General features: G+C 54.7%; 1 protein-coding gene across 1 annotated transcript in view; it reads right to left on the bottom strand.

Annotated features, from left to right (window-relative positions):
* LOXHD1 (lipoxygenase homology domains 1) overlaps positions 1 to 13,009 on the bottom strand; it is a 170,435-nt gene that overhangs the window by 130,758 nt on the left and 26,668 nt on the right. Inside the window, exon 5 of the mRNA XM_021713353.1 lies at positions 4,485 to 4,583. Coding sequence (XP_021569028.1) covers positions 4,485 to 4,583 — 99 coding nt within the window. The remainder of the gene's footprint in view (positions 1 to 4,484; positions 4,584 to 13,009) is intronic.

Raw genomic sequence — 13,009 nt, 5'->3', positions numbered from 1 at the left:
GAAACCATTTATCATTTATCCTTATATTTATTGATTAATTCAGTTGCTAATATCTTACTATTTTTAGGTCTTTGTTCATAAATGAGACTGATTTGTACATTTCTTTGTTATCATTTATCTGCCTGATTTGGTTATCAAAAATTATAAGATGAACTAGCACTCATGACCTCTTTCCCTATTCTTTAAAACCATTTGTATGAGTGGAGACTAATGGTTTCTTAAATATTTGGTAGATTTTGCCTGCACAATCTTCTAGGTCTGATGTCTTGGATGAATTTTAATTGCTGTTCTAATGTCTTTAATGATTACGGATCTCCTTGGAAACTGGCTGCAGCAAGTCCTTAAGACAATCCTTTTAGGGTGCTGAGACAAAAGACCAGGCAATGTCGCCCAGTGATGATCACAAGGCTTGGACCCAGCATCTTCACCATGCCAGGGGAGAGCATGGTGCTCCCCCAAGCATGAACACTGACATGGAAGATGAGAACTGGAGGCCAAGCATCCCTCATGGCATACTGCTATCAGAACCAACCCTGAGAAAGAGGCTGACGCTTCTCCAATAGCATAGCTTAAAGACCTCACGGCCCAAGAGCCGATGTCCCTCTCCCTGGTCTGCAGCCTTGCCCCACAAGGTCCTTCTGGGGTGACTCAGTAAGTGATGGGTAACAGGGACCTGCACACCTGCTGTTGCTACTGTTTTTGTTAGTTTTCCCCCAACAACTTCTGTTCCAGATGGTGGTGGTGGTGATGGTGGTGATGGTAGTGGTGGTGATGGTGGTGGTGGTGATGGCAGCGATGGTGACATGACATGTGCTACCAGATTACTCACAGAAGTTTTTCCTTGATTAATTACTTAGAAAGGTGCTTTTCAATTTCTAAATGGGGTGAGAGGTTGTAGTTTCTCCTAATTTTTTACTGCCTTGTAACCAAAGAATTTGTCTCTGTGCTATTGATTTGCTTCAGTTGGTTAAGACTTGCTTTTTGGTCTAGTAGATGGTCACCATGTGCTTGATAAGAGCGTGCATCTCAACCAGCTGGATGTAGCAGTTGCCATGCTTCCACTGGATCAAGCATATTCACCATGCAGTTAACACCTTCTCCACTTATGCTAAGCTATCATCTATCTCACCTACCAGTTATTGAGAGTGTTAGATCCAAATCTCCCCCCATGATCATATACTTGTCAAGTTCCTCCAAGAATTTTATGAATTTTTGTTTCATACCTTTTGAGAATATGTTGTGAAGTTTATATAAGTTCAAAATTATTATAGGATCCTTTTGCTATTATTCCTTTCGTGGGTGTCTAATACACTTTTATTTTAACAAAGTGGTTTCCTTAAAGCTTCATTGGGTAAATATTAATATAGCTATAACAGGAAAGAATTCCTGTTGTTGATATTTTCCTGGTATGCTTCAATTCATTCTATTTATTCTCAGGCCTTCTGTATCATATATTGTATCTAAGCTGAATTTTTTTCTGTTCATCAAATATTAGACTATCTTTTAACTGATGACTTTAGTGACTTACATTTATTGATACATGTGTTTTACGTCTTGCTATCAGCATCTTCTTTTTTTTTTTGAGTTGGAGTCTCACTCTGTCGCCCACACTGGAGTGCAGTGGCCGCTCCCGGCCACCGCAGGCTCGACCTGCTGGGCTCCGGCGATCCTTCCGCCTCAGCCTTCCAAGTAGCTGGAATTACAGGCATGCACTACCACGCCCGGCTGATTTTCTTATTTATTGTAGAGATGAGGTCTCGCTGCCCAGGCGGGTCTCGAACCCACGGGCTCAGGCAAGCATCTTCTTTTTTTTGCTTATTTTCCCTCACAACCTGCCTTCCATTGGATTGAGTGTTTATTTCCTTTTAGTCCTTCTACTGGTTTTTAAGTTGTGCATTTCTATTCTGGGGAGGTTAGTTTTACAATTTTAAGATGAATAATTGACTTACTAAAGTCCAGAGTTCATTGCCATCTATCTCTACTCTTCCAGGTGTGGGGAGATAAGCAGGGACCAAAGGGCCAAGGGCTTTATTGTGTTTCATTTCTCACCATCCACTTTCTTTCTAAAATATTATTGATTTTCAGTGTTTGGGTATGTCTACATTTCCTCGTGCACTGATATTAGTCACCATTATTACTGCTTTACATGGTAAATGCTTGCTAGGATTTGTTACGTCTCCATTTTTTGCTCATCTTTGTTTCTTGGATCCACTCCCTTCTTCTGTGTACAATTTCCTTCTCCTTAAAGCACGTCCTTTAGCAGTTGCTTAAGTATAGATCTATGAACGCTAAACTCAATTTCTCTTTGTTTGCATGGACATTTGTTAATTTTGCCCTTACTCTGAAATGATAATCTTGCTGGCACAGGATTACAGGATGACATATATTCTTGCTCAGAACACTGAAGATAATACTCCTTGGACTTACAGCTTCTGTAAGTTGCTGATAGCAATTTGCTCTCCACCGATTTGTGTTTACAGACGGCCATCTGCCGTATCTGCTTCCTTTACAGATATTTCTCTTTGCTCTGAGTTTCGCTGCAGGACTAAATGCAGATTTGTTTTTATTTATTCTGTTCAATGACTCATTCTGCTACTTTGATCTGGAGATTCGTATCTTTGCTCAATTCTGAAAGCGTTCTGGCCATTATCTCTCCACTGATTTCCTCTCACCTAGTCTCCATATCGTCTGTTTCTAGAACTGACACTTGTCACTCGCCCCTTGTGCCTCCTGAGCTCTCATTTATATTCCCCAGCCCTTCACTTCCCTGTGTGGCACATAGATCACCACACAGGGTGATCTTATCTCATAGATCACCATAGAAGTGGTGATCTTATCTCATAGATCACCACTTCTCCATTCAGCCATTTCTAATTGTGCTGTCTGACCCACCCGCGGTGTATTGATCTTCAGTGACTATATTTTCATTTCCTGTACTTCTGGGTTTTTTTCTAAACATACTATATTTTTTAGAGTGCCTTGCTATTTTTTTCAATTGTTTAGTGGTTTTAAACAGTTTGAACAATTTAAGTTATAGCCTGTCTCAAGTTACTCCACTATTTGAAATTCTTGAGGATTTGACTTATTGTTTGTTTGTGTCCATTGGTGTTAGTCACAATGGTTTATGTATTTGAATGTTTTGCAGTTTTGGAGGGTGAGCTCATCTTTGGCACTTTATCTGTGGGAATTGCACGTAGTCTTGCAAATGCTTCTGCCAAATACCCAGGAGTATTACTGACATGGAACGAATTTTCTCCACTTGGGGGCAAGGGGGAATTTCAAATCACACTTGTGTGTAAAATCAGCCCTCAAGCCCATGTGCAGTGCAGCCCTAAGGTATCAATGTCTCAACTTTTTAAAAAACATTGAACCACTGGGCTCTGGCGATCCTTCCACCTCAGCCTTCCAAATAACCGGAACTACAAGCGTGTGCTGCCATGCCTGGCTAATTATTTTATTATTATTATTATTTATTGTAGAGACAAGGTTTTCACCAAGTTGCCCGGGCTGGTCTCGAACCCGCAGGCTCAGGCAATTCACTCGCCTCCGCCTCCCAATGTGCTGGGATGACAGGCTGAGCCACCAACCCCAGACAACAATTTTTTTTTTTAAATCCTCAGCTCTTGCCAAGATAAATTTTTTTCCTGGTCTACTTTTTCACTGAAAATATTCCTGCAAACCTTCAGGGCTCCTGGCTTTATGCTCAGTTTAAATTTCAAATCTCTGGCCGCACGCAGGGCCAAGGCCTCCTTTTCTGACCCTGCATGAGTCTGAAAGCCCGTCCTCAGGATTGTTAGACATGAAAGCTCTCTCCTTCCAGCAGCCACAACATCAGTTCTCAGCTCACACGTCGGCTTTGAGCTCCCTCTTCATTTCTGGCACCTGGAGATCTCGCTCTTTTTTTTCTTTGTAAGCTCAGCAATGCATTTTGAATTCTTTAATACATTGTTCCAAAATTCACATGTCTTTGTAGCTTTTCCGACTCCTATGTAGCTCTGCCAAATGGGCAGAAATGGGAGAGAAACACCGGCCTCCGTTCTCCTGACCTGAACTTTCCCCGATGCCTGCAGCTGTACCTGTGTTCTCAGTTCCTGCGTCCCCTGGGAGCCAAGTCCAAGTCTACCCTCAGCCCCACTCTGGTCTGCCCCAAGCCACTGCACTGAAGGCAGCCAAGCCCAGCCACATCCCAAAGCCTAAGTCAAAACGGGCATGAAGCCCGGGCGGACAATAGGTGAGAGTGAGTTTCCTGGGGATGAGGAGCTTGGGAGTGTTTATGGTCTGAGATACAGGGCAATCTAAGTCAATTCTCAAACCAGACACACTTTATTCTGAAAACACATCACATGCGCTTTCCAACACAAATCCTGGCCCAGACCGGCCACAGCATACCACATCGCAAGGAGAGAGACGCCCCAGGGGGCTCAAGCTGCCTTCCCCTTCCATCTAACAGGCAGCCTGGGCATGGATTGTGAAGGACCCATTACCTGTGTCTCCATACTCTCCAAAGATGTTGATGAAGACATTTGCGTCTGTGCCTGCGCCCATGACGTCGCCGGTGTACACTTTGACCTCATACTTGTTACCTGGAACCAGGACAGAGAAAGCCTCAGCTCGTTCCTGAGGAGACAGGAAACGGGGCCCCGGGTCCCTACCCCACCCTCCCCGCTTCCCCCAGCCATGCAGGAAGCATCATCGTTGCCATCGATAACCAGCAAGAAACAAGCCACCCGACACTGGTTCCAAACGGTCATTGCTAGACTGCACGCCATGAAGACATCAAAGGGGGGGCCCTTCTGTGTCCATCTGCTGATGTGTGGCCTTGGGACACAGGAATCGGCCCAGACCCAAGGTGCCGCCCCAAGCAGACCCCCAGCGCGTCTCCTCAAACTCCTGAAATGCCCTCGAGGGGCCCCCCATGCCTCCCCCGCCTCTTCCAAGCCATTCTCCACAACGCACCACAGTGTGTACATCGCTGGGGAAAGTGGACTCCACAGATGAAAATCAAGTTGGTATGTACACGGTCAAGATCAGCGCAAGGACCAGAGGCGCTGATGGAGACCAGCAAATACAAGTTAGGGGTCCCCTCTTGTAGAGACCTGGATCTGCTCCCTGGATCTTCGCTCCATTCATCGGACAGAAACTCATTCCCTGTAACCCCCAAGTGCCGCCTCAGCCGTGGCCTCAAGGGGGGCGGAGCTTGGTGTGAACTTGACCGATGAGGAGCCCTGAGCCAGGCGGGGGGCGGGGGTCACCTCACCTCAGCTGGAGCCTGCCTGGGGGTGGGGAGCAAAGGTCAGGGGCTGGTGATGTGGTCGGGGAAGGGATCTCGACTTTTCTTTGGGGGCCAACAATTCTGAGGGCTGAGACAACTCTCCCTCCCTTTTGCCTTTCCCACGGTGGCCTTCAGTTTTTCACCTGGCAGGCTTTTTGTCATCAGGGGTCTTTCGCCCAGTGTGTGAAGCTGGCAAAAGCTAGAGTCCGAATCCAGGCCTGGCGTCCCCGCCCCTGCCCACCTCTTCCCTAAAGCCTCCCTGAGCCCTGTCCTCAGCCCCAGGGGTCTTTCTCGGCTGTCCTCCTCAGCTCTGCCCCGTCATCTGTGTCAATGGTGGTGGAGTTTTGCCGTCCGCTGCCTTGTGCTGTGTGCCATTTCCTGTCGATGGGGCTTCGAATTTCCTCCAGAACTTACAGGGGGGCTGGGCGGGACTCCTCGCCCTTCCCTGGCACAGTCCTGGGCACGAGTGTCACAGCCGTGATAAGCATGTTGGAGAGTGCACGGAACGGAATGCCCTGCGATCCCAAGTCCCAGGAATGCTGCTCCGGGCGGAGGGCCGAGGGTGGGGAGAAGAGGGGAAAACCCAGTTCCAGCCCTGCCCCAGCTCTCGGCCTGCCAGGGTACAAGGCCAGCCTTCTGGAGGTGACAAGGGCAGGGTCCCGCTGGGCACGCACGGAGGACAGCCACACGCGGCCCTGAAGTCTGGCGCTGACCTGGAGAGAGCACCGAGCGGGAAGTGGACAAGGTCTGCTCTTTCTCCCCTCAACCCTCTCCTGGTGAACCTCACAGCGGGGGAGACAGGAATCCACCCATCCATCCTGCCCCTGCCTGAGGGCTTGGGAGGAAAGTCCCTGTCAGGCCTGGAGTCCTACTGCTTCACCGTGAAGAGACATGAGCCAGACCCAGAGCCCTCCGAAGAGGCCAGAGCAGGGATCTCTGGGCTCACGGTTTGACACTTGGGCCACCCTCAGTCTCCCTGGCAGTACCCCCAGCAGTACCCCTGGCAGGTGTTAAAAAGGCAGGTCTCAAGCCACTTCCCCCCCCAAAGCTTCTGAGTCACGAGGCGTGTCAGGGCCAGGGAGGCCTTGGCCAGCCACGGTCACCTGCTTCAGCCCTGGCCTTCCGAGCTCCAGAGACCTCCGCCGGGACCCGAGTCTTTCCTCCCGGGCTAGCAGGGCCTCTGAGAGCATTCACCTCGGGTCGCAGCCTCTCCTGGCGCCAGACCAGGCTCACCTCACACCGCACGGAAGCGAGACCCCTCTTCAGGTTGGCAAGATGCCCCGGGCCCCTGTCTGCCATGCCAGGATGGGTGGGGTGGGCGGAGGCCCTGGGGCCAAGGCTGAACGCCACCTTGCGAGGGGGCCAGCAGGGCCCTTGGGTAGCTGGGCGCTATGAAGAAGGAAAGAGGATGGGGGACTGAGAAGGGTTTGTGGAAGGAGTAGCCAATATTCCGGATCATTCTAGAAGACAGAAGTAGGATTAGCAGATGGAATTACATGGCAGGTTTTAGCACATCAAAGGAAAGCTTTTCTAGCATCTAGGGTCATCCAGCAAAGGAATGGGGGAGGGAGCGCCCGCCCTAGAGACCTCAAGGAGGTCCCAGGGCCCAGAACACAGAGTCATCTTCCAGGGATGCCACCAAGGAAACACCATTGGCGAGAGAACAAGGGAACGCTGGGGTTTCTTTTCATATGTAGTTCCATGACACTGGACCAGGAAGGGCAGGGCCACAGACTGCGAGGGAAGCCAGGAGGCCAGGGGAGCGTTTTGGAAGGCAGGGAGACCCAGGTCCATGCATGTGAGGCCTGGGGGAAGCCAAGGAGGCATCTCAGAAGCCGGGGGAACCCAGGTCAGCACACGTGAGCCCTGTGAGGAGACCAGGGAGGTGTCTCAGAAGGCAGGGGGACCTGGGTCAGCATGTGTGAGGCCTGGGGGAGGCAAGGGAAGCATCTTGGAAGGCAGGGGAACCACGTCAGCATGCGTGACCCCTGGGAGGCGGCAGCCCACACGGGGCTTTGAGAACACATCTATGCCCTGGGAAAGTCTGGAGTCAGGAGCCCCGGCCGGGCATTCGGGGATGCCGGCCAAGGGCCAGGACCAAGAGGTTGGAGCTGGGTGGGAAGGAGCTTCCAGATGCTGGCTGAGGCAGACAGGGAAGCTGAGCCCAGAGGCTAGGAATCAGAGGCCAGCATGCAGGAAGAGGCCAATTCTGGAACAAGGAGGGAGCCTCTCCAGAACTTTTCAGGGCAGATGGGGCCTGAGTGCCCGTGCGGCTGGCTGGATGGGAAAGAGGGTCTCTGTGTGACAGGTACCACCCATCACCCCAAGGAGGGGACAAGGGCTGTGGTGGAGATGGACAGGGCACCGTGCACAGCTCTCAGGAGGCACGTGGGTTTGCTGTCTTCCTTTTCCCCCTCTTCACACTCTGTCTTCAAGCGAGCCTCATGCTACCTGATTCGCCATTTCCCAAAGCAATTGGTTGGAGCTGGGGACCATCGTACTAAGTGATCTATCACAGAAGCAAAGCCCTGAATGCCCCATGTTGTCACTCATATGTGGGCCCTGAACATCAGTCACACCAGCACAAAGGAAGGAGAGGCAGTCGCTGGGCACTGCCAGTTCCCACTAGCACACCGGCCGCCCCGACTGTGACTAAGCGTGTGTCCCCATGTGGGGACAAGGCAGAGGGCACTGCTCCTCGCTGTGGCAAGCCATTGGCGCCGGGCAGGTAGCCCTCCTCCCAGGTGGGCACACGAACCCCCCAGCTTCCCGGGCCAGGAGCTTCTGTGAGCATAAACATGCCGTTCTGGCCACAACGGGGGTTTGCACGTTGGACTTGCCCTCGGATCTGGAGGCCCACAACAGAGTAAAATGCCCACAAAGGAGATGGGGCCACGGCCCAGGCAGCAGGGACTGGCCAGAGGGACCCCTGGGAGCCCTGCCCAGGAGTTGGAAGGGAGCAGGGTGACGGGAGGAAGGTGGTGGGAAGAAGGCTAGAGAGAGGACTCCCCAGCCTCCCTAATTATCAGAGAAATGCAAATCAAAACTCCCATGAGATAGGTCTAACTCTGGTAAGGATAGCCATCGTTAACAAATCAAAAACAGCAGAGTTAGCATGGGTGTGGAGAAAAGGGAACGTGTCTACACTGCTGGTGGGAGTGCTGGCTAGTTTCACCTCAATGGAAAGCAGTGTGGCGATTCCTAATAGAACAAAAAATTGACTGCCCATGTGACCCAGCAGTTCCTCTCCTGGGAATATACCAATAGGAGCATAAATCATTCCACCAAAAAGACATCCGTACACGCATGTTTATAGCTGCACTGTTCACAGCAGCAAAAACATGGAACCAATCCCACTGTCCACCGAAAGTGGACTGGATAAAGAAAAGGTGGTGCATACACATGATGGAGTGTCACACAGCCATGAGGACGAACAGAACCATGGACTTTGCAGCAGATTGGAGGGAGCTGGAGGCCATCGTACTAAGTGACCCATCACAGAAACAAAGCACTGGATACCTCATGTTCTCACTCGTAAGTGGGCCCTGAGCACTAGTCACACCAGCACCAAGGCGGGAGAGAGAGAGAGAGACAGTCTCTGGGCATTGCCCGGGAGAGAAGGGGACACGCAACAGCACGAGGGGCGGGTCCTAAACCAGGGGAGGGGAGGGCCCATGGGAGGCCCAGACTTCACCTGCATCCTGCCTCCTTGGGCAGCTAATCCTGACTCGTACCCCACATCGCCATCATAAACCCAAGCAAAAGGCAGTTTCATCAAAGTTAAGAAGGAAAGAGGACTCCCGTGGGGGGATTCTGTCCATGAACACAGAGGCATCTCCCTCCAGGGCAGATGGCACAGAACACGCCTGCAGGCACCCGCAGCCACAGACTCCTCGCACACCCCGCTGTCATGGTGTCCATGACACGGCCCTGCGTTCCTGGCAAGGCAGGCACTGTTGACATTCTCATTTACAGACAAGGAAACTGAGGCACAGAGGGTGAAGGGGCTTTCCCAGGACACACAGTGGCAAATGTTGCAGGAGGGCCCCAAAGCCAGGTCTCCATGAATCCAGGGCTCTTCCTGGAGGCCCCGTGGCCTCCTGTGCTCCACGCCAGGGTAGGCAAACACTTCCTGTAAAGTGCCAGGTAGGACGATGGCAAGATCTACAGGCTATGCAGCCTGCCCTGCTACTCAGGCCGTGTGACCTGTCTACTGTTGTGGCATGTGGCATGACAGCAGCACTAGGCAATGCTGCCCGAACAAACGGGCGTGGCCACGTCCAGTGAGCCTTCATCCGCCAGCACTGGCATGTGAACTTCGTATCGTTTTTATGTATCACAAAATAGCACTCTTTCTAAGAAATGTTTTCAACTGTTTCAAAAACGTAAAACCCAGCGGGGCATGGCGTCTCACGCCTGTGATCCCAGCACTTTGGAAGGCTGAGGATCACCTGAGGCCAGGAGTTCCCGACCAGCCTGGGCAACATAACAAGACCTCATCTCTGCAAAAAGTCATCAGAAAGTTAGCCAGGTGTGTGATGCGTGCCTGTAGTCTCAGCTTCTCAGGGGACCAAGGTGGGAGGGTTGCCTGAGCCCAGGAGGTCGAGGTTGCAGTGAGCTGTCATTTTCCCATGGTGCTCCAGTCTGGGCGACAGAGGGAGCCCCGACTCAAAAAGAAAAAGAAACATAAACCCCATTCTGAGCCCACAGAGCCCACAAAAACAGGCCCAGGCCTGGTCTGGCCCTCCGGCAGGAGCTGTGATGTGCCCCGCACTCTAGGCGCTTGTCTGTGTGTCTCTGGGCGGGACTCGGCCACCGTGCTTTCTGTGTCTGGAATGGAGCGCAGCTGCCTGGCCAGGGCGCTTGCTGCCGGACCGACACCCAGACCACGGGAACCCGGGGAGTGCGTCCCGCCCTCTGTGCAGCACCGGCTATACCCAGGGAGGACAACCGGGACCAACTCTCCCTGCCCCCACAAGGCTGTGCAGCTGGGCTGGGCCCGGTGGTCCCCAGAGTCTGTTGGGGAAGGAGGTCTGGCTGAGGGTTTCCCAAAGGCAGGACAGATGGCTGCAGCCATTCTGCGGCCTTGGGCTGCACCCTCGGGACCCAGTCTGGTTCGGCGACAGCTGGCGCAGAGGTGGAGAGGCAGCGGAAGTCAGAGACGGGGAGGAGACCCTGGGCAAGTGTGGGAGACCCAGGCCCAGCGGTGGCGACAGTGTCACAGCCCAAGCCAGAGCGGGCATTGGCCTGTGACTTGCCTGTTTAGGATTTATCGAAGAAACTCTCCCCGGAGCTGATTTCTTCAGCAAGGTGGCCCGCGTGGCACGGGCCTTTGTGCAAGTTAGGAAAAGGGGCTCCCCTTCTCAAGACGCGTTACTGCCCTCTGTTGGACAGACGTCCAGGACAGACACACGCATCCGCAACCTCTGATAAGGACGCTGCCTCCTCAGCTCGCCACTCTAGCAGGGCACCACTCACACATCTAAGCCCGACCGCCCCGCCTTTCGGGCGGCTGCCTCGTTCCTCTGAAGGTCAGCGGGAGCTGGGGAGGTCCCCCAGTCGGGGTGTCCATCTGAACAGTCTACCAGGAGGGATCTGGGGATTTAGCCAACCACACGGCACCTTTTGGAAGGTGCCTGTGTGGTGAAGTCAGCCCAGTGAGGGCGTGTGTGCCCCACCCGCCCAGCTTGGGACGGCAACCCCAGGCAGCCCGGTTTCTCCTCTGCGGGCTCCGTGGTGGGGCCAGGCACGAGGCTGCTCTCTCCAAGAGAGAAAGCTGTCCCCTGCGCTCCGCCGGAAGCCGCCTGCGTGGGCTTCCAGAAAAGGCAGGCGCTGGCAGGCCCCAGCCGGCTGCTGCAACGGGTGCACCGGCCGCCCCCGCGGCCTCCCCTGCGCTCTGTCTGGAACAGTCTGTGGCAGTCTCAGAGCACACCCCCAGAGAGCCACCCAGCCCCGGGGGAGCACAGCCGCGGGCGCCCAGATCCAGAGCCGCCTGCCCCGTGCAGCCGGGTGGGGCTGCTGGCCACGTCCCAGAGCCAGAGGCTTCCAGCACCCTCAGGGACCGGCAGGGTCTCAGCCTGGGGAAACCCACGTGGCCCCAGCTTCCAGGGAAGCAGAGAATCATGAATGAGCAGGGGATAGGTTTCCTCTTCCTTGCTTTCACCCACTGAATGAACTGGGCGGGAGGGGGCCGAAGGGAGGGGGCTCGGCACGATCCCATCCCACCCACCGCCAGGGACTCCACTGTGGCTCACACCCGGACACCCCCCACTTCCGCTCACCCAGCGCCAGGACGCCAGAAGGGAGACATTGCAGGCGCTGCGTGGGGGAGATGGAAATGGCAGGGGGTGCTGCCGGAGCGGCGAGGGGAATGTTCTCTCCCAGCCGAGCGAGGGAGGCCCCGCGCTGCTCCAGCCTGCACTGGCCTGAGGGGAGGGTCTGCGGCGCCTGAAGGCCACGGGCGCGAGCTGGGCCACGCTCAGGGGCAAGCTTCCCCCAGGCCTGGACCCGGCTCCCCCAGACACGGCCGCCAGAGCCCTCCTCTTCCTGCCAGGATGGGGGATGTCTGAGGCCCAGCGTGCACGCCCAGCCTCTCTGAACGGTCGCTCCCTCTGTTCCAGACGCCTCTGCCTCCAGCACGTCCAGACCTTTCCCCCCACCTCCTTGCCCGAACCCTGGAGGGACACACCGCTCCTCCAGACTGTCAGCCTCTGCTGTCCTCCCGCAGCCCCCCAGTCTCTCCCCTCGTGACCTCTCACTGTCTCACGAGTGACAACAGGACACCTCTGGATATCCCAGCTCGCCACCCTCGCAGACCCCGCTTCCCAACACTCCGAGGGCCCCTTGTGCTCCTGAGAACCATGACGGGAGGCCGCCTCGCAGAGCCCTCCCCGCAGCCAGCCCTAAGCTGCTGGTGTCACCGTCTGGCACCGAGGCCGGGGAGGCAGCTGGCAGAACTCGACCACGTCCACACAGCTAGAGGAGGAAGCCCAGATCAAGACTCGGGCATCCACCAAGTAGGCTGCCATTACTTGCCTAGGCCGGGTTTGGCGAAGGCCCTGGGCCCTCCTGAGCCCACCCGGCCCCACTCCAGATGCCGGGGATCCCCTGCTGGAGGGTCTGAGCAGAGAGTGATGGGAGGGGGTTGGACGTGCTGGGAGTTAAAGGGTCCGGAGCATTGAGGAAGGGAAGGGATGGTCGCAGGGCCCTGGGGTCTGCGGCACTCCTGGGACACTTACAGGAGCTCAACACAGGTTGCAGAAGGGCCTTCGCCGAGCCTGGTTGAGCGCCGACACTGACGCATCACGCATCGTGGGCAGGCGCCTGTGGGCCGCCCCGGAGAACGCCCCACCCTCAGGACCTGCAGATAAGCGTGCGGCTGTACTCTTGGGCAGCTCGGCGCAAGCCTGGAGCAGAGGGGCTTCTTCCGCTCAGACAGGCCCGCCTGGCCCAGCAGGGCTTCGGCCACCTGCTCTGAGGTTGCTCGACTTCCTGCTGCCCACAGAAGACGCACCCGCCTGCCCCACACAAGACCCCACCACCCGTCTGCCCACAGAAGACCCTCCCATCCCCCAGCCCTACACAAGACCACGCCCACTTCCTGCCCTGCAGAAGGGCCCTTCAGGCCACCTGCGCGCTCCCCGACCACTTCTTTTCTGGCTTCACTTCTTTTCTTTGCTAGCTGATGAGCCGCCCCGCCGCTGCGAGCGTGTGCCTTCCCATCGCACCGAAAGCCAT

Source organism: Carlito syrichta, unplaced genomic scaffold (assembly GCF_000164805.1).
Source record: "Carlito syrichta isolate Samal-C Ts95f unplaced genomic scaffold, Tarsius_syrichta-2.0.1 Scaffold304483, whole genome shotgun sequence".
In the NCBI taxonomy this organism is placed as follows: Eukaryota; Metazoa; Chordata; class Mammalia; order Primates; family Tarsiidae; genus Carlito; species Carlito syrichta.
This window is presented reverse-complemented; position numbering and strand designations above follow the sequence as displayed.